Source organism: Sphaerodactylus townsendi, linkage group LG03, assembly GCF_021028975.2.
Source record: "Sphaerodactylus townsendi isolate TG3544 linkage group LG03, MPM_Stown_v2.3, whole genome shotgun sequence".
NCBI lineage: Eukaryota > Metazoa > Chordata > Lepidosauria > Squamata > Sphaerodactylidae > Sphaerodactylus > Sphaerodactylus townsendi.
Window position 1 is genome coordinate 28,220,653 of NC_059427.1, and position 20,673 is coordinate 28,241,325.

Sequence of the window (20,673 nt, forward strand, 5' to 3'; positions counted from 1 at the left end):
CACTCTGCTACTCGCAGTGGCCCATCAGGTGTCTTTGGGAACTCACATGCAGGATGTGAAAGCAATGGCCTTCTGCTGCTGCTGCTCCCGAGCACCTGGTCTGCTAAGGCATTTGCAATCTCAGATCAAGGAGGATCAAGATTGGTAGCCATAGATCGACTTCTCCTCCATAAATCTGTCCAAGCCCCTCTGAAAGCTATCCAGGTGAGTGGCTGTCACCACCTCCTGTGGCAGCATTTCATCTCTAGATTTCACCTTGCCTGTCACCAATGACTTTCTTTTCAAAACTGACAGACCAAACTTGGCCATATTTGGTTTGAAGCTGGTCCCATTGTTTTAAACTTGATTTGCTTCTGATATTTTTATGGCCCCATTCAAAGCAGGGTAGAAATCTGCCATTGGAAGCGGTGCAATGTCACACTGGTAGACTTGCCCAGATGGAGGAGCGAATCTGCCAGCGGGTGGCTGCTGCGGCCCTCCACGGTGGCGAGACATAGTGCTGAAAGCCTCACCTGTGTCCCTGTGTTCCTGCTGCCAGCATAGCAGGGGCAGTCTGGGGGTGTTTCCACCTGGCCATTGCCCCAGTTGAGATGGCGGCGGCGCTTAGGACTTATGCCACCTTTCTGGTTGCGTAAGTCCATTAAGGAGGCTTTTTTTGCCTTTCTAGCCTTCCCCCACCACCAGAAAGGCACCTTGGGAATGGTGGGCCAGTACAGCCGTGATGCCATAGTCAGGCGCCCGAGCTATTGGATAGGGCTGCCTGGCTTACAGTCCTAATCATATGAGGGCAAACAAAGGCAAATTCTTCCACATGGCCAATGTTGAGAGCTAAGAATAGGGGTCAAAATGAGGAAATAAGGCAAACTCTACTGATCTAGTAGGTAAGCTAATTTCTGGCGTTGGGTAATGGGAGTTCATTTCTGTACATGCTTTGACACAGTCAAGGGAAGGTTTTAGCACTCATAAAAGGAAAACTGTGGCCCAAGTTAAATAACAGGAAGTAGCTGAAAGAACAAATGTCACACTAAAACAAAAAAGGAAATGAAAACTGAAGGTCAAGATCCAATGATCACTGCAATCAAAACAAAACCTCTCCTTGAATCCAGTGCACTCTGGATCAGACCTTGTAAACATTAGAATGAAGTAAATATTTTAACCCAAAGAGATTGGTAACCCATCTAACATAACACTCAGAATACAAGAAGCTGCAGTGAGTGACCTTGCTGAAGAGCCAACCTATACTACTGGAAATAAGATAGAAGAATCCAGGACTTGTTGACTTGGAAACAACTAAGATGTCAAATGTTGAACATTGTTTAAAGTTTTCAGAGCAAAGACAGATGATGATGGTGCATTTCATCTAGTCCAATTCAGCATGTCTTTCTACTTCACAATATCACACGTGGACATTTTCAAGCTGCAACAATGTCTTGAGAAGTAAAACAAATTAGACCAGCAGATGATTAACACTGGACCAGTTTGGGACCTTTGAGTCATTAAGAACCTGGAAGTATCGCAAACATAGATCTGGAGACGCCAAATCAGGTGAAACTAGATTTCATTTAGGAAGCAAGTAGCTTGAACAAGCCTCCCCTCCGTCCAAGGGTGACCTTACGGGGTTTTGTCCATGTTCTTTTGTTTCTTAGGGGGATTTCTTTTCCTGATGATTATCGGCACAGGACCTTTGGCAATCTAACAATTGCATGTGAATATCTAGCTGTTCAGCAAATATCATCTTGTTCCAAGGTGGAATTAATGACTCAACACACAATATTATCATGCATAAATAGGCTTTAGAGGTACCTTGTGCATACCACAGTTCTTGCCAACAGTCACTTTAAAGCGACTGGAATTCTGAGTATCCATATTCATTACGGAGGTTTGTTTGATGGAGTGACCCTGCATATTCATCTGCATAGTCTATATATATGAAAGACTAAATCCACAACTGTTAGAATGTTTCTGAAACCAGCAGAATATGAGATGGTGTCCCCGCCCCCTGAAACAACGAAACAAAACCAGTTTTACCTCTTGGCCCATTTCCATACTGCAAAGTTTTGTCGACTGAGCTTTGGCATCAACCATAACATTAAACATGGTGCATATTGACTGAGGGACTCTGAAATCTGTCGACCGGCTTGTTTTTTGCAGCTTTACTTCAAATGCAATCCTGGTTCTATTACACGTGGCAAAAAAGAACAATTTTATTTGAACCTCAATAAACTGCAGGTAACAATTCTTCAGTCAATGAAACATTCTGAAACTTACCAGGCAGGGCTATGCTGCAGTCCACTGTCAATTACACAATGCACCAATGAAAGAACTGGAATGGCTGTCAGGATAGCATATAGCAAGCTTTCAAGTTTCACAGAGCTATTTTTCAGGCAAGCAAGAAGAAAATTATGTGGAACTAAGAAACTTGCTAGGAGGGAAGGAAGAACGGTCTACCCTGATCTCATCAGATCTTGGAAGCTAACGGGGGTAGGTGCTTGGATGGGGAGCCACCAAGGGAGGCTCTGCAGAGGAAGGCAATGGTAAGCCACCTTTGCTTCTCACTCGCTTTTGCTGAGGTCACAATAAGTCAGTCGCAACTTGGCAGGACATACGTGCCTAAGAAATCTGCTACGCTGGCCCAACAATAGCTGTTGCAGTCACAGGTGCTAGAATCACCTAGATCCAACCAATCTTGCTTTAAGACCAGCCTGACAATGACTCTTGTAGCGTAATAGGAAAGCAATTTCTGATTTAAAAGGTACTCATTGGGATTTTATTTACACGGTATGGAAGAGCCAAAAGAAGCCCTTTCACAAATTTATTCATGTGTTTATTAAACAGCGTGATGATGTTAACCCAGAAAAGTGACAAGAATGCACACCTATAATATGACAGTATTAAGTAATTTATAGCTGACTTTTACCAGGAACTAAACAGAAAACTCACAGAATGATAAAACACTGTATGGGTGCTTATTGCTAAGCAGTAATTATATAAACCTGTTAATTGCTTGTCTTAAAGGTAATACTGAATTATTGCATTTCTATCAATTCACCGGGTGATCTGTTTGCCCAAACTCTTCTCAAGGTACTATCAATTGGGTTTTTTTGATGGATAAATATATAACATTTCCTCAGGTTCCACTGCAAAACAGGTAGTTTGAAATGAGTACGTAATGACAAACACTGCCAGGATCAGCAGCACTGATGAAGTTTATTGTTGCAAGCTGATATCCACGAGGGCAGAAGAAGGCAAGATACACACAACGGGCTATCAATCAGACTGGGCCCTGTAAGTTCCTGAGCCTCCCAAGCAACAGTCAATAACATGCAAAGGAGGTGGGGAAAGTTCATAACCTTATAATGCCATTTCATGTGATGAGTCGTACTGGATTTGTGAACTGGAAGGGCAGTCGAGGATTGGGGCGAAGTAGCTCCACTGCGACTGGGAATGGCACAGCCATAGCCACCTCCTAAGAGGCTTGCTGCACCATGGCTGGCAAGCCAGAAGTGATGCCCCCTCTTCCTCTGTGACAGTGGCTTATGCAGCACAATGGCTTGGGCCACCATTCCCAGCCAAATAATGCTGGCCCCGCCCCCAAGAATGGCCCCTTCAGCGCTGGCACAAGCTCCTGCACTGGAAGGACACTGCTGGCATGCTGTACAAGCATCCAGGAATTGTGCTCCTGTGTGGCTTCCTGGATGTGGTGTAAATGCTCTGGAGCTGCTGGCATAAATGCCTTCTGAGTCCTTTGGGCTCCTGTTTTCTGAATTGCCTTGTCATGATGGCACAGTTGTTTCTGAGGGCAGCCCTGTGTTTTCAATCCTGGAAAGGAAGTTTTAATCAATGTTGTTCCAAAATGATTATTTTGGACAAACTTTGAGAAAAGCTTGTCCATCACTAAAAAAATATTTCCTCGCGGAACTCATCCCGAACTTCCAAGGAAATCTGGATTTTTGCCTACCTGTGGTAAACTTTTTACAGAGTCATGGTGAACAGACAGTCAGAACGACAGCTTTTTACTGTACCCTGCCTTCCCTGCACTCCTAGTGGCTACAGTGCTGAACTGCATTAGAAGTAAAATGAACTGAGATGCATTTACTGAACATAGCATGACACTGGTTCAAGGGCCCTCCAGCTGACTTGGACCCCAGGAATTTTGTCCCCTGAGTTCTCCCCTCTCAGTGGCCCAGGACATATGCCATTTATCAGCTGTTCTTAACTCATCTTTTCTTTTATGCCTCTCTAAATTAAGATTGGAGATGGCTGACTAGACTATAGTCTAGATCAGTGCTTTTCAAGCTATGATGTGTGATATCTTGAATATCCTGCAAAACCCATCAACCAGACAGCCCTGGAGCAAGGCAAGACCACCCAGCACAGCTCATGACTTCTACAACCATTGTCAAGGTGCAAGATCTAACAAGGGTGTTGTTTCCAGCAATCTGTTTCTCCTTTCCTTTTCTTCCACCCAGCTCTATAGTTGTGTCAGCTCATCCAGATCTTTCCTATTAGAGAAGTGTAGAAAATAAAATAACCTTTCCTCTTTTCTTAATTGCTGTTGTTCTTTTCCAATGCTTTTCTCCGCCTTCATTTTGCTCTCTTGCTTTCATTTCTCTTCTCTCCTTCTAATCCTCTTTTAATTTTGTCAGTCTTGATCTTAACTTCTTCTCATTCCTATCCTGGGTGGCAACTTAGAATGTATTTAATAGTGGAATAGCAGCAAACCTTGTTGATATTATGAGCAAAAGGTGAGAAGTTAATATTTCCCCATGACCAATCATAGTAGTATAAGGATGCTTCCTCCCTTCCACCCTTTACATGTTTGGTAATGGAATGAACATCTGTCTTAGTGGTTACAGGTGTGGAATATACCTTATATACTTGAGTATAAGTCGACCCGAATATAAGTCGAGGCACCTAATTTTACCACAAAAAACTGGGAAACTTATTGACGCGAGTATAAGTCTAGGGTGGGAAATGCAGCAGCTACTGGTACATTTCAAAAATGAAATAGATACCAATAAAATTCATGAAGGTTTCTCACTGGTTGTAAGAAAAGTTGACTAAAAGCAATCTTCATGATCAGAGGATGAAAAGGATGAAGGCAAGAAGGGAGACTGCCTGGCTGCTTCATGCCAAAGACTGTGAGGACCCTCAAGGCCTCCCTCAAAAATGGCTCACTAGAATTTTAAAAATGTCATTAAGCAAGGCAGTTTTTAAAGGAAGCAGATACTGTTTGCAAGCACCACCTTGTGAACAGTGTACGCTTTTATCCTCGCATGTTCAGGGACATATTTTATCCAAAGGTAAGTTTTAGCCATTAGGAAGATCTACAGTGGCTCTTTGTCTCCTACCACCCTTGTTAAATAGCACAGAGGGTATTTCTGCCCTTAGAACTGTAAGACCCTCTCTTTCCAGCTTTAATTTGTACTGCTTTACAGAGAGGAATTTGCACAAAAGCTCAGCTTGACCTGATTTACTTGTAACAAATCTTGACTTGCATTTTGCAGTCTTTTAATGCTACAAGTGCAATGGAATCTCTCTCCAAGAGGATGCCATGCCTGTCAGAACACACATTTCAAGGGCACAGAGTAATACTTTATTTATTTATTTATTTATAATTGTATTTATAAAACCGCCCCATCCCCTAAGGGCTCTGGGCGGTGCACAACAAACATTTTGACAATAGGGCAATAACATTATTAAATATAAAATTGCGTAAAATTACATAAAATTACAGCGTTTCGTATAAGCCATAAACTATATGGCGTCCAACATTAAGCTAACAATAAGAACTTAACATGGCATTCAGAGCCAATGGAGCAACTGTAATTGCAAAGACTGTGGCTTTATCAAAGCTGGAGGATTTACAAGCCTAGCTTTACATAAAAACACAAAAGGGAATGGTGAATTTAATACTCAAAGTTGGATGTAGCAAAATGCTTCTGCCACAGCTAGTGTGATCTCCTTTCTCCGTGTGCCACAGCTCCAGTGACCATCTTGGAATTACCATATATACCCGAGTATAAACCGAGGGGGGCTTTTTCAGCATTAAAAATGTGCTGGAAAAGTTGACATACTCGAGTATATACGGTAAGTTAGAACTACTATGCCTGACTTACCTTATATACTCAAGTATAAGCTGACTTTTTCAGCACATTTGTAATCCTGGAAAAGCCTTCCTCAGCTTATACTTGAGTATATACGGTAATTCCAAGGTGGTGGCTGGAGCTGGGGCTGCTGTGGGGATCCGGTAAGCATGTTGCTGCTTTTTTTCTAACTCACCAGAGAGCCATAAAAACAAGCTGTAAGGACAGCCTGCATAGCATTACAACTAGGGTGTGTGTGTGTGTGTGTGAAAAGAAACCGAGGCATTTCTCTCCTAAGGGTTATTGGTACGTTGCATTTTAAATGAATACAGTTCTTCATACAGTAGTTTACTGCCAAATACTGATGTTGCTGAAGACAAATACCTTCTTTGGAGCAAAGTTTAGGCTGGCATGGCTATGAATCCCAGAATTCTTCTACATTTGGAGGAAAACAGAGGTTCATTTGTGTTGGAAAGCTGCTCATCCCTAATGCAACTCTGTTAAGCAACTCTATCTCATCTTGCTCCCAAATCTTCTGTTTTTAGCTGCTACTGAGTCAAGTTCGAAGGCTTATACTTAAGTCAATGTTTCCCAGTTTTTTGTGGTAAAATTAGGTGCCTCAGCTTATATTCGGGTCGGCTTATACTTGAGTATATACGGTAACTACATTTTAAAAATTGTTCAGACAGTTGATTGTTATTATTGTATTGGTGGGACATCTAACATCTCTTTGTAAATGCCACTTTGCTAATGTAGATATGATGCTTCATATCATATGACAAATGACATATACCTTTCAAAGAAAATCTGTCAGCAACTTCAATCCCAGTATTCATCAGCCAGCAACAAACTACATAATCAATTTCCCCCCTGCTTTTGTGCTAGGTAAATGTACAAAAGTAAACTGAAATAGATTTCTTACTGATGAGCTTATTCAGATTTATTGTGAAGTGAAGTTTTTGTGTACAGCCCACTTCATCAGATGTAAGAAGTGCATCCTATATATAAAGGTGTGTACAAATATAAAACTACAAAATTAGAGATGTAGTTTGGATCATAATAGGAAGGAGGTGGAATCTTTGTCCAGGGGCCCATGGAGGCTGTCGGGAGTCATGCATATCACCATGGCAGAATTAAAATGACACTTGCAGTCCAATCCAGAGTGGGGGAGGGGCAAAGTGACTTCTGGAAGCTGCACAGCGCTGTACCTGCAGATTTGCCTTCCTTGGGGCACTTATCCCAGCAGAGGAACAAATCTGCCAGCGGGCAGCTGTAGAGGCCCTCCACAATGGCTAGACATGGTGCACAGCACTGCGTTAGCACTCCTGCGCCCCTGCTGGCATAGTAGGGGCATTCCAGAGGTATGGGGCATTCCAACGTCAGTCAGCTTCCACCCTGGCTTTGTCTCCCAGAATGATGGTTTCCAGGATTGAAAAGGGTGACAACGAGGCTATTAAGCTTTGTGGAGGGCTTTTCAGTGTGTTTTCCCGCAGAACTAAAAAGTTTTCTTGCAGGTGGTGGGGTAGCAGCACTGTCTCTGCCAACCAAGGGCCATTGACTGCGCTGTTATTAGAGAAGGGAGCTATTCATGTGTAATTGTTCAGGCTTACCTTTTCACACAGGACTCAATCATATCGCTAGCCATAAGTTTTAAGCGCTGCTCTAGGTGTTTCCCAAATTCTTCCTCGGGCCAATGTAAATCCCTGATGAAGGTCTGTAAGGCGTCAAGTTTCCAAAACAGATCTTCTGAGGTTCCTGATCCATTGCTGGAAGGATACAATGAAAATAAAAAATGACAGAAGTTACAAACTACATCCTGGCTTTGGAAACCTGATGTGGAGATTGCTGTTGCACATGTAATGGGACTAAACAGTGGTTAGAGACACAGAACAATGCTAGGGGGAATCTCCATCATCAGGGTTTTGCCATACAATTTTGAGTCATACAACTTTTCTAGTCTATCTAGCAGTTACGAGTCTTTCCAGATCAGACAGGGAAGACAAGTAAAATAAGCAGGTACAGACGTTTATCTGGAAACAGTGTGTATGGCAAACAAAACAAACAGCCTTAGTCAATAACCACAGAGGCTCATGTAGTTATTGAAGTTAAGGCTTTACAATATGAAGGGTTATTTCTGTGTGATAATAACCACCATACACACTTGTATGTGGTTATTAAGGTTTTGGATCCATGCATTTAATCGTTCCCAATTACATATCCTAAAAGATTTGTTCTCTTCCTTCTCCCTCCTTCCCAAGGCTTTTACGGGAAATAAAACCGTGCTAACAAGTGGTGAGCGAGGACACGCTTTTTAAATAGCTGCAAAGAAATCAGGGTAAGGCAATTGATTGATTGACACCGAGACATTCTTTTACATCTCTCAAAAAGGCTTGACTTCGTGGATCATTCTGTTTCTTTTTAATCAGGATTTTTTTTGGAAACATATATTTGACAAGGCCACTGTGAGATTTCCCCCCCCCGATCAGATTCCTTTGATAATGCAGATTCTCTTACCCAGATCTTCCTGGAGATATCCCCACTAGCTGCTTATTAGAATTTTCGTCAGTTACAGCTATGCCTAGTACCTCTACTTATAAGATGTAATATACACTTTGTTTTGTGCTGAGTCACTATGCATCTAGTCTTCTCGTCTCTCATTCCCCCCACCAGAAGATTATGACCAAGGAAACTTTGACTTCACTCCTCGCATACCACTAATGCTAACACAGTAATTTATAAGATGTATTTACACACCATGCATTATCAGGTCATGCTGACATCGTCTATAGAAACAAATGAGGACGGGTATTTCTATTGTGACAGATGCCAGCCGCATTGAGTTAATGCTACAGAAGGGAAAATAGCGCTAAACACACACGTGGCTACTGCAAGGTGAAAACCATACTCCCAACATGCCAAGAGCGTTCTTTTAAATCCTGTGCTTTCCAAAGTTATTATTCAAAAAAATGCACTGATACATAGGAAATAGACATAACTATATAAGGGGGTGAAAATACTAAAACATGTCCTTAATGGATAGAAGAAAGCCGGGGTCAATGAAAAGATAGAGAATCAGGCATTTTCTTTAATGGCTTGTTAATCAAAGAACTAGCGTGTACCCATTTAAATAGTATCATTTATGTTTATTTTGAATTAAAACTATGCTGAGAATAAATTACCTTTTTTAAAAAAGGGAAAAAAACCCCTAAACCCTTCTTTTGGAACGGAGAATATTTTTGTTTTAAGCAATTAAATACTCAGGAATGCAATAACTGGTATTTATTATTACAACATGATGACACCCATCTGGTTCCAGAATTTTCAACCAAAAGTTGGTCTTTAGATTGCTTTATGTTTCCTAATCGAAGAGCTCACTGAGTTTTTACACACGGAGAACAACAGCACGTGTTTGAGTTCAACCCGATGAGCGTGACTACTTGGGAATTTGATCTGTTTGGCCTTGTAGAGTGCTTTGCACATTCCTTTTTCATCATTTTTTTTAAAAAAATAGACATGATTGCTCCTTCGTGGCATTTTGAGCTGTGAACCCAAATTCGTGCACTCACAAGTATGTTCCATTCAAGTAGTTCAATCAAACCTACTCACAAGGGAGCATCGTGAGGCGTGAGGCCTTGATTCTTATCTTTTCAAAACAAAACGAAACAAAAACAAACTCTATCCCAAAAACCAAAACCAATATCACAGAGCATGCACAGAGAGAAAATTAAATTCTCTGTTACTGTTCACATTTTACTGCCTAGTCTATCCTTCAACAAGTCAGCTTAGCATGAATATGAGTTTCCCATTTCATAAAAATAACAATTTTGTTTTTTCCCAAACAAAGAACTATAATTTTTAATTTTTAACGAATCGTCAATCTTGTTTTTAAAATTGTTCCATCTAAGTGAAAATTGGTAGTACTTGGAACTTTAAATACATATTCCTGTTTCTGGTATGATTTGACCAAAAATAATGCAATAATTCATGCATTTTTTTAAAGACTACAAGTCTGCAGTCCTGTTTACACTGGTATGCTTACAATTTTTAATGGAATTACGAACATATGAATGTTCCATCACATCGAGGGATAGGTGCTCAGCTAGGAAACCTGTAAATATCTGTAGAAGGAACTCCATTAATTGTATCAGCTGTGGGGTTCTAGTCAGCACCAGTATGGCATTGTGGAGAGCAGAAGCCTCAGATTCAAACTACCCATTCTGTCATGGAAGCTTACTGAGCAAGCCCCTATGTATCAGCGTGGGATAGTAGTTAAGAGCAGCTGAGTCTAATCTGGAAAAACGCCTTTGATTCCCCACTCCTCCATATGAGCAGTGGACCCTGATCTGGTGAACAGAATTTGTTTCCCCATTCTTACATGTGAAGCCTGCTGGCTGACCTTGAGCCAGTCACAGTTCTCTCAGAACTCTCGGCCCCACCTACCTCACAAGATGTCTGCTGTGGAGAGAGGAAGGCAAAGGCAGTTGTAAGCCACTGAGAAAAGGTTGAGAAAAGTGGGGTATTAAAACCAACTCTTCTTCTTCAACCTAGGCAACTTCTCAAGGTCGTTGTGAGAATAAAATGGATAAAGGGAGAACACTGATGTAAGCTGTTTGACTCCCCACTGGGGAGAAATGCAGGGTATGCATGCATGCATGCATGCATGCATGCATGTATGTATGTATGTATGTATGTATGTATGTATGTATGTACGTTTGTACGTACATACGTACGTACGTACGTACGTACGAACGAATAAATAAATAAATCGCTTCTATGTTTTCCAAATTACTATCTCAAATGTTCCTGGTCAGCTGAAGATTTTACAGCTCAGTTTGGGGTTTGCCCCCTTTTCACTGTTGTATGGAGATAAATAACATCGCCCAGGTCAAACTGATATTAAGGATAAAAGATATATTTTATCTTATTGTTTCCTTGTTATCAGTACTATTTGATGTTATGTCATTAAGGCTTCTGTCTATAACACTTAATAAATACATACTGATTTAAAAGGGGCAAGTAGAACAATCTGTTTAAAAGCAGACAACCTCAGCTGCAGTTCTAGATTACTCAGTAGAAGGACCCAAGAAGAACAATGAAAGGTTCTGGTATATCTGGACACAGATTTGCTTATTTTTTTGGAAATCATTCAGGAAAGCAGGAACAGGTGAAAATATTGGGGTTTTAGACCATTACGCATCCAAGAAGTTTTTTTTTTAGGCCACATTTATCAGTTTAATACAGAAAAATAAACAAATACATATCCATGCCAAGATTACTTTGAATTTAAATGAGATCTATTGAACTGAATACACACTCAGCATCATATATAGCAGCCATCCATGACGGTGCGGAAAAGGTGGGCATTTGGGGGATGCCTAGTGGGATGTTTACTGGCAGATTTGGAACTTTAGGGAGGTTCACATTTGGTAGATTCACATTGGGCAGATTACTTGTTAAACTCCTGTAGAAGAAACAGACAGAAAGAAAAAAATACCATCACGGTGACAATGCAGATGCAGCAGAAGCACGGAGGTACTCGTAAACAAATCTGCAAAGTTCACAGCAAGACAACAGTCAAAGACCCAACTGAAAACATTTCAGAAGAGAAGCGTGAGTATGGAAGGCTTAAGAGTGGGATTTGGGATGAGGGGGGAACCGTCTGCAGTTAAAAATAAAGGTTGATTAAAAAGAAAACAGCAAGGACAAACAAACATGGAGGAAGAAACATTTACTAAGAAGCAAAATAAAAACATCCATAGAATAGAGAGTAACCTATGTTTCTTGAGAACTAATCAAAACATATCAATTAATTTCCCCCTTTATCAGGAAAAACTTGAATTACCCAAATGTAGGCTGGAAGGATGCCATCATATAGATTCATGATATTCAGGAATACTTAAAAAGTTTTTAAGATAGGGTTAAGCTAATGTATATTGAATCAGAATGTCCTCTCCTCCAGACAAATGATTTTTTTGGGGACTCAGATAACAGTATTCTGTTTATGTTTCAACAACTCAGTAGGACTCCCAACCTCCAGGTGGAATGTGGAGGTCTCTTGGAATTACAACTGATCTCCTGGGTTCCTCTGGCTGCTTTGGAAGGTGGACTCTATGATGTTATACCCTACTGAGATCTCTCTCCTCCCAAAACCCTGCCCTTTCCAGATTCCACCCCCAAATCTTCAGGAATTTCTCATCCTATAGCTGACAACCCTATGACTGAAACCAACATCTAAACTACTATGAATCAAGTGTGCACAATGCCTATACGCAAGTTTCCCTGCCTGCACAGACTTTTCCATTTACATCAAGAGAGTAGGCAGAGATGTGCATGTAAAGGGATGCAAATCCCTGGACAGGTGCTCTGTGTGTGATCCAGGAGATGAAGTTGTCATCACAGAAGATTATTCATTATTATTGTTAAGGATACCACTAAATCTGATCAAAAAAAGAATTTGATGTTAAATCTGTGGGTTTTGCATTCCATAGTGGAATGCAACCAGAACCACATACACTCAGTCCTGCAAGAGATCCACAACCATTTCTAGATGCTATTATGGGTCGTGCATGGCCCTGGTGCTGGAGAAGCTTGCGTAGCTAAAACCCACAGGAATGGATACTGTCTTGCAGAATTGGGCCTTAAGAAATTTAAGGCTCATTCCGCACAGGCAAAATAATGCACTTTCAAGCTGCTTTCACAACTGTTTTTGCCATTCCGCACAGCTTCAAAGAGCCCTGAAAGCAGCTTGAAAGTGCATTATTTTGCGTGTGCGGAATGAGCCTAAGACAAATGTTAAAATAAGGCACAGAACTCCATCAGAATTCTAGATGAAAAGCATTTAGTCTAATCCTGTAATTCTTTCAGAACTGTAAGTCCCTTGGGCTCATTCCGCACATGCAGAATAATGCACTTTCAAACTGCTTTCAATGCTCTTTGAAGCTGTGCGGAATGGCAAAATCCACTTGCAAACAGTTGTGAAAGTGGTTTGAAAACGCATTATTTTGCGTGTGCGGAAGGGGCTTTGGAAATCAATAGAATTCACTGCACAATAAAAGCGCACAAGGTTAAACCCATGCAATGTAATGTTATTCTGATTTACTTTAAAAAATACTACTAATGCCAGCAGGGCTTACTTCCAAATAAATGTGCAAAGTAGTACACCTATTATCATTTAACATTCTCTGGTTTGTGCTGAAAACTTGACATCTGATTCTACGAACAAAAACACAATGTACTGTTGAAGGCTTTCACGGCCGGAATCACTGGAGTGTTGTGGGGTTTCCGGGCTGTATGGTCGTGTTCCAGAAGCATTTTCTCCTGACGTATCACCTGCATCTGTGGCTTCAGATCCTCTGAAGATGCCAGCCACAGATGCAGGCGAAACATCAGGAAAAAATGCTATTGGAACATGGCCATACAGCCCGGAAACCCCACAACACTCCAAAAACAAAATGACAACAGGAAATCAGTTTGCAAGATTGAGGACATCTCTGCAGTAATCTTAAACAGGTCTACCAAGAAAGAAGTCCTATACTATCCAATGGGGTTTACTCCCAAGAAAGTGTCCTTAATATTGCAATCAAGAGTGACAGAACTGAAAGACTGGTTTGAGCCCCAGTTCAGTTCCAAACATTGCAAACACCCCTGGCAGACTGGTTGTGGTGGGTTTTCTGGGCTGCGTGGTCTGGTGGATCTTGTTCTTAATGCTTTGCCTGCCTCTGTGGCTGGCATCTTCAGAGATGTATCACAGAGGGAAGTTACAGATGCAGGCGAAATGTTAGGAATACGATCCACCAGACCACGGCCACACAGCCCGGAAAACCCACCACAACCAGTTGAATCCGGCCATGAAAGCCTTCGACAACCCCTGGCAGAACTTGTCACCTCTAGTTTGTATATAATAATAATAATAATAATAATAATAATAATAATAATAATAATAATAATAATAATAATAATAATAATAATACGCCGATACATTACAACTTCCTAGGCCTCTGGGTGAGGCCTGAATTGTAATGAAGACCAAAACCAGCTAAAGAACTGGCACCAGTGATATTAAACAAAATTAAGAAATGATAATATTAATAATAAACTGTGCAGATATGATAGTCAAGACCAACAAAAGAAGGTCTGCAAAGTACTGTGCAACTAAAGAGATATATAAATGATTAATAATAACACTTCTAGTACTCACTGAGATTTGTCTACATTTTCAATGTGAGGCAGTCGTAATTGCCTGATTTTTTCTATGACTAAAAATGGAATCTGAATCTGCTATCCTAGAGAGCAAAATCCTAGAGAGCAAAATTATCATTCAGTATTTTTTTCTGGAGAATGAAGCATGCTGGAATCCATGGTCACTCTTCAGCAAGACCTTAATCACAACACAAGAAGTTGTAGACACATACTCATTTTTCCCATTTCTACATCAGCCTTCTCTACCACTCTAAGTTTATAAATGTGAATTAATAGCAAGGCAGCCTGATCTCAACACATCTCAGAAGTTAAGCAGGGGTTGCCTTGATCGGTATTTGGATGCGAGACCTCCAAGGAATACCAGCATTGTGATGGGGAGGCAGGGAATGGCAAACGACCTCTGAACTTCTCTTGCCCACCAGGGATTGCCGTAAGTCTGCAGTTACTTGATGGGAGGGAGGGTTGCAGATGAAGCAAATCCTAACAAGAACCTTTGTGACCATGTGCAACTATATGGATTATAGCTGATGGCCTGCAGTCCAACAGATTGCAATCTTGATGGCCTGCAGTCCAACAGATTGCAAGCAGAAGTTACTGTAGGACAGGGATTTTCCCTACATTCCCTCTTCTTCAGAATTTCTTTTGATTCCCAGAGAGCCATGTGGACAAAAAACAGAGCAGGCTAGGAGGCTGCAGTGAGGAGGCAGAACTGGCTAAAATTGTTCCCTTCTCTCTCTGCTACCGAAGCACTGAAACAGAGGGAATAACTTGCAGGCCCTGTTAACTTCTCCCCCTTATACTCTGGCCCATAGGAAGGACTCTCTGTTTAATTTCCTCACGTATTTGAAGAAGTGAGCGGAGACTTGTGAATGCTCATATTGAAATGTTGCTAGTATTTCAGCTGTCACTGGGTTTTATTTTGCTACAACAAACTAACATAGCTACCCCTAATGTGTTGATGCTGAGTAGACCAGAATTGGTGTGTGAGATCGTATAGGGAGAGGTAGCCCATTCAGTATAGGCTTTCTCATTATACTTTAATTGTCTGACTTGAATACATTATAAAACTATATATTTTTGATAAAATGCACAATGCAAGAACATTTAAGCATATAATGTGATGAACTGAAAATAATATCCTGTTATTTAACACTAATGTTTCAATGTCAAAGAAGACCTCCTGTAATTTTGTTATCTAGGAATGTACTCTTTTTCTGCAGTCTACGATGGCATCAACGAGAAACAAACATTTTAAAGACACATACAATATTCACCAAGGACAGCTGGTTATAGCAGACATATTCAGGAAACAACAGTGAAAAATAGTCTCATATCTATTTCTTATACAAGGCAAAATGATTTAACTACCATCTGCCCATTTTAAGAGGCATGAAACTCCTATCTGTTTCCCTATATCATCCATCACAGTAGGAGATTAGTTAGGAAATTTCTTGCAGTTTTATTCAAAAAGTAAATCCCACTGCCCTGATTCAAGGATTAGAATCATACACCAAACTGCCCACAGCTAGTGGTCAACTTTTGTAGCTTTATTGTTGAAGGCTTTCGCGGCCGGATTCAACTGGTTGTGGTGGGTTTTCCGGGCTGTGTGGTGATGGTCTGGTAGATCTTGTTCAGACACAATGTGAAACAGACTTTTCCCTGTGATACATCTCTGAAGATGCCAGCCACAGATACAGGCAAAACGTTAGGAATAAGATCTACCAGACCACGGCCACACAGCAAGGAAAACCCACCACAACCATTTGCATTAATTTCTTATTTTATTAGAATCATCTTTTAATTTTTTTTGGTAAACGTTTAACTAACATTCAAGATGTTACACAATCCATATATTAGAACTGTCTGAAATGGGTCATGGCAGAGACTGGGCAGCTATGGGTTAGGGCAGGGGTAGGGAACCTGCGGCTCTCCAGATGTTCAGGAACTACAATTCCCATCAGCCCCTTTCAGCATGGCCAATTGGCCATGCTGAAAGGGGCTGATGGGAATTGTAGTTCCTGAACATCTGGAGAGCCGCAGGTTCCCTACCCCTGGTTAGGGTCCACAGAAGTGACATATGCATGCACAGGGAAGAATATTGTCTGCAAAATTTAAAACTGAAAAAACCCAACATTCTGGAAGTGCATGTGAGGCTGATTCCGCACGGGCCAAAAACAGTGTTGTGAAAACGGTGTGAAAACTGTATAAACCCTTTTACACCGTTTTAAACCCTTTTACACCATTTTCACACCGTTTTCACACCACTGTTTTTGGCCCATGTGGAATGAGCCTGACCCTGGCTAGTGCATACATGTCACTTTTGTGGATCCCAGTCACTGGTCGTTTCCCCACTTACCATCTGCTGAGCGCTACTCTCACCAAGTAGCACGGGGTCCCGCGGCACTCCCCACTACAGGGGTGGCGATAATGCAGCCGCCCTGACGCTGCCGCTCTCGCGCCCCCTCAGCGCGCGTCATTCCTGGCGCTCCTCAAAACGGCGCCTTTTGATGACCCCGTGCAGAGTGCGGGGAAGCCCAGGAGCGCGCCAGAAATGACGTGCGCTGAGAGTAGCGCGCAGCAAGGGTGGATGGTAAGTGGGGAAACGCCCACTGTTTCTGCACTCAAAATGATCCAGATTTTTGCACAGTGAAATCTTCGGACTCTTTGGAGATTCTTCTCTCCATGGCGGTGCTTGCTTTATGTTTTCTCTCTTCTCCTTGAAAATCTTATACCACATTTTAAAGACATGCCAGGAAAGGCTATGCTCTTTGGGTCAACAAAAATGGTAAAATGTTGACTTTGTTTTTATGTTTTGCCCTCTGAATGAAATGTCATGATTTCTAGATGAATTAAGGAGCTGTCAAATTAACAGGGTTATTGTTACTATTAAACTGGCATTTATTGTGTTTTAATTAGTGGAGGACAGACATTTATAAAAATTTTCAGTATGTCTTCAGTATTTTCAGTATGTAGTAGGAACTTTAGATAGCAATTGCTATTCAAGGGAGTGTTCTCCAAGGAATTGAACTGTTAGGGAGGAATTCTATACACATCTACCTGGGAATAAGACCAGTTGAACACATTGGCACTGACTTCTAGGTAGACATGCATAGAATTTTACTATAAGTAATATTATTTGTGCATGCTTAAGGGGGAGAAGTCTCATCTTCTCATTCAGTTCCTTCCACCTGTTTGGGAAAGGCAGGCAGGCCATGTGAATGCTCAGTTGAACACTGGAACAGCAACAAGTTGTATGTAAGCAACCTGTTTATATTTTTTCATCATCTCTGTACTGGTGATGGATAAAGGCTAACAAAATGACCTACCTGGAGATGATCACCCTGAGCAACACACAGGTAGACAGATTCCCAGGTAGATGTGTACAGGTCTCTTCTGAAAGCAGAAGGTCAGTGCCCAGTGGATGTAGAAACCCATATGTTTCTGAAGTTGGGAAGCAAATGTGAAGGCCAGGTCTTAAGTTCAGAGGGAAGCCAGAGATCACATTTGGTGGAAAGGTGAAGTCTGGGGTAAGACTACCATGATGCCACAAATGTGAGGGGTGTGGTAAGGGTGTGAATGCAGTGCTCACTGGCTTTTGTTGATGTGCAGACTACAATTAGAAAGCCATCTGTATTTTACAACTCTTAGATCACAGGTGGCTAATATCTCAAACGGCTTATCCATAAATTGGGTAAGGATGGTGGTTGCATGCAGGTATTGGTGGTGTCACTGGAAGATGGAGCTAAAAGAGACCTTTGACGAACAAGAGGTAGGGTGAAGAATAAATGTCCCTGGGTATGAAGCTGAAATGGCAGCTGAAGATGAGGGTGCCAAGTTTTGGGAATATAGATGAGGCAGTTATTTTAAGATGGAGGTCACTGGACAGGTGTATAGATCGCATTGTAGATTTGAATTTGAAAGAATTCTGACATACAGACCGTTTGATGATAGGTTGGTTTGGGTTTTTCCAGGCTGTGTGGCTGTGGTCTGGTAATCTTACTACATTCGTAACATTTCACCTGCATCTGAGGCTGCCACCTTCAGAGAGAGAAGTCTGTTACACACTGTATCCGGTGGCGGGGGAACTTTTTTTTTTTGTATTTTAAACTTCCCAGGCTGCTAGGAAGCCTCCTTGGGGGGTGGCACAGCCACACGGCTGCAGTGCTGTGACCAAGGCCCCAGCCCAGTGAATGGGTCTGTAAATTCTATCACAGGACAGCGCTACTGACAATGCTCTGGGAATGAAGGCCAGAATGATTTTTTAAAAAACCAAACACAGAGAGACAGTGATCTTTCACTGGAGCAGCAGTGGCGTAGGAGGTTAAGAGCTCGTGTATCTAATCTGGAGGAACCGGGTTTGATTCCCAGCTCTGCAACCTGAGCTGTGGGGGCTTATCTGGGGAATTCAGATTAGCCTGTACACTCCCACACACGCCAGCTGGGTGACCTTGGGCTAGTCACAGCTTCTCGGAGCTCTCTCAGCCCCACCTACCTCACAGGGTGTTTGTTGTGAGGGGGGAAGGGCAAGGAGATTGTAAGCCCCTTTGAGTCTCCTATAGGAGAGAAAGGGGGGGATATAAATCCAAACTCTTCTTCTTCTTCTTTCTGCTGATCTGATAATGCTGTTTAAGAGAAGCTGCATTCTGCTGACTGCATTCCTTACTACGTTGATATCTTGGTGGCTGCTGGGTAGGGCAGAAAACAGAGCTAAAGCAAAGTTGGCACGACAAAGCTCAAGTGACTGTGTACATTAAAGCAGTCTGGGAACAGATTTAACTTGCATATTCAGTGTTTTGGAAAACTGTGTTAGGGCTGCTGTCTTGCTTTGATTCTTTTCCCCTGCACAGTTTTGCCCACACTTACCAGCTGGGCAACCTTTGAAAGAAGTTTAGACGAGTTTTGCAGTTATTGTAGGGTGCATGAAGGGAAGGAAAGGCAAATTTTATACAGGGTTTGCAGAAATGGTTTGCGCTTGTAATGTTCACTCGTATATATGGATTGTGTTACTTCTAAGGTACTGTGCAGCATCTAGCAATCAAAATATATATTTTTAAAAATGACATTTTCTTATGTAGCCATCTGGTTAGGTTAAACAATTTGCAGGCGTGCCTGTTGCACAATGTGTTTCAAATGCTTTATGTTGTGATAGGACTTCTGGTCTACACAAGGTGATGAGATCTCACCCACCCAATTTGACCTCATGATTTAGAGCAAGACAACAGAAGGCTCAACGCGCCATATGCATGTCCTGCAGTCTGTATTTAGTTGAAAACCTTCCTTTGACTTTTCAATGAAAACAGATGAAATATTTGGCAATATTTTTTACACTGCTTGGAGGTAATATTAATGGCTCAGTTATTAACTTGGGCTATAAATTGTTGCTCCCAAGCAGTGTTTGTAAATGTAAATTGTTTCTCACTAGTTCGGCTTTGTTCCCAACAGGTGGAGCAAAGCTCCTACTGTCTCACTATAAACAGCAATAAGAATGTCTGTCTCCTTGCTAGGTGGCAAGAGCATAGAATGAAACAAAACTCTTCCTTTGGAACAGGTTGAATCAGTGGCGGGGCTACCAGGAGAAGGGGGGGTGCGCCACCCACCGGGCACATGGCTTTGAGTCACGTGGGTGGCAGAAAATTCCCCCTGACCCCTCCCCCTTCCCCCACGGTGTCCCTTGCAGCGGCGCCCCCACATTTACTTTAGCAAACCGAGCAGACTGGAGAAGAGGCCTGCCTGTTCCCTTCCAGGCTGCAAACGACCTGGTGGGAACTACATTTCCTCTTCTCCAGCCTGCTTGGTTTGCTAAAGAAAAGGGAGTGGGGGCGTTAAAAAAGCCAGTGTGTGCACTGGGCACACTCTGCCCCAGCTATGCCTCTGGGTTGAATTCATAGAGGGCGAGTTGATTCCCAAAATGAGTAAAGGTATCTCACCCTGCTCTACTTCTTACTATGTTGGAAGGAAAAGATTGCTGACAGCTTGTCATGCTGTTCAGTGGATCCTTCTGAGATACGATGATTCTTTGATAATGGCCTGTACTGAATGCTTACTTGCAGGAGTTAAACTGTCTGGGAACTCCAGTTGTACACCAGTTCTACTGATTTGTTGGACTAATCCAGAGTACATATTTCCAGGACCAATCAAAATGCTCAGCTGCTGCATGAAAGATCTGAGAGATGGACTCTGTTTTAAAATGTCCAGTCACAGCTGACTTAAGATGGTCTGTAGGGTTTTCAAGGCAAGAGACGTTCGGAGGCAGTTTGCCATTGCTTGCCTCTGTGACATGACCCAAACATCAAACAGTGGGCTTATTTGTATATGCTGATCTCTGACTGTAATCGAAATAAATACAGGACATGCCTTAAACATTCCTAGGAGGTTACCCAACCAAATA

General features: G+C 41.9%; 1 protein-coding gene across 34 annotated transcripts in view; it reads right to left on the minus strand.

Annotated features, from left to right (window-relative positions):
* CADPS (calcium dependent secretion activator) overlaps nt 1-20,673 on the minus strand; it is a 492,336-nt gene that overhangs the window by 91,482 nt on the left and 380,181 nt on the right. For 22 of the 34 annotated variants that reach the window (XM_048488307.1, XM_048488309.1, XM_048488311.1 and 19 more), the window contains 3 exons: nt 11,401-11,547; nt 7,697-7,852; nt 2,029-2,176 (listed from right to left, as the gene is read on the minus strand). In XM_048488307.1, coding sequence (XP_048344264.1) covers nt 2,029-2,176; nt 7,697-7,852; nt 11,401-11,547 — 451 coding nt within the window. The remainder of the gene's footprint in view (nt 1-2,028; nt 2,177-7,696; nt 7,853-11,400; nt 11,548-20,673) is intronic. The other 12 variants (XM_048488321.1, XM_048488334.1, XM_048488325.1 and 9 more) reach the window with 1 other exon arrangement.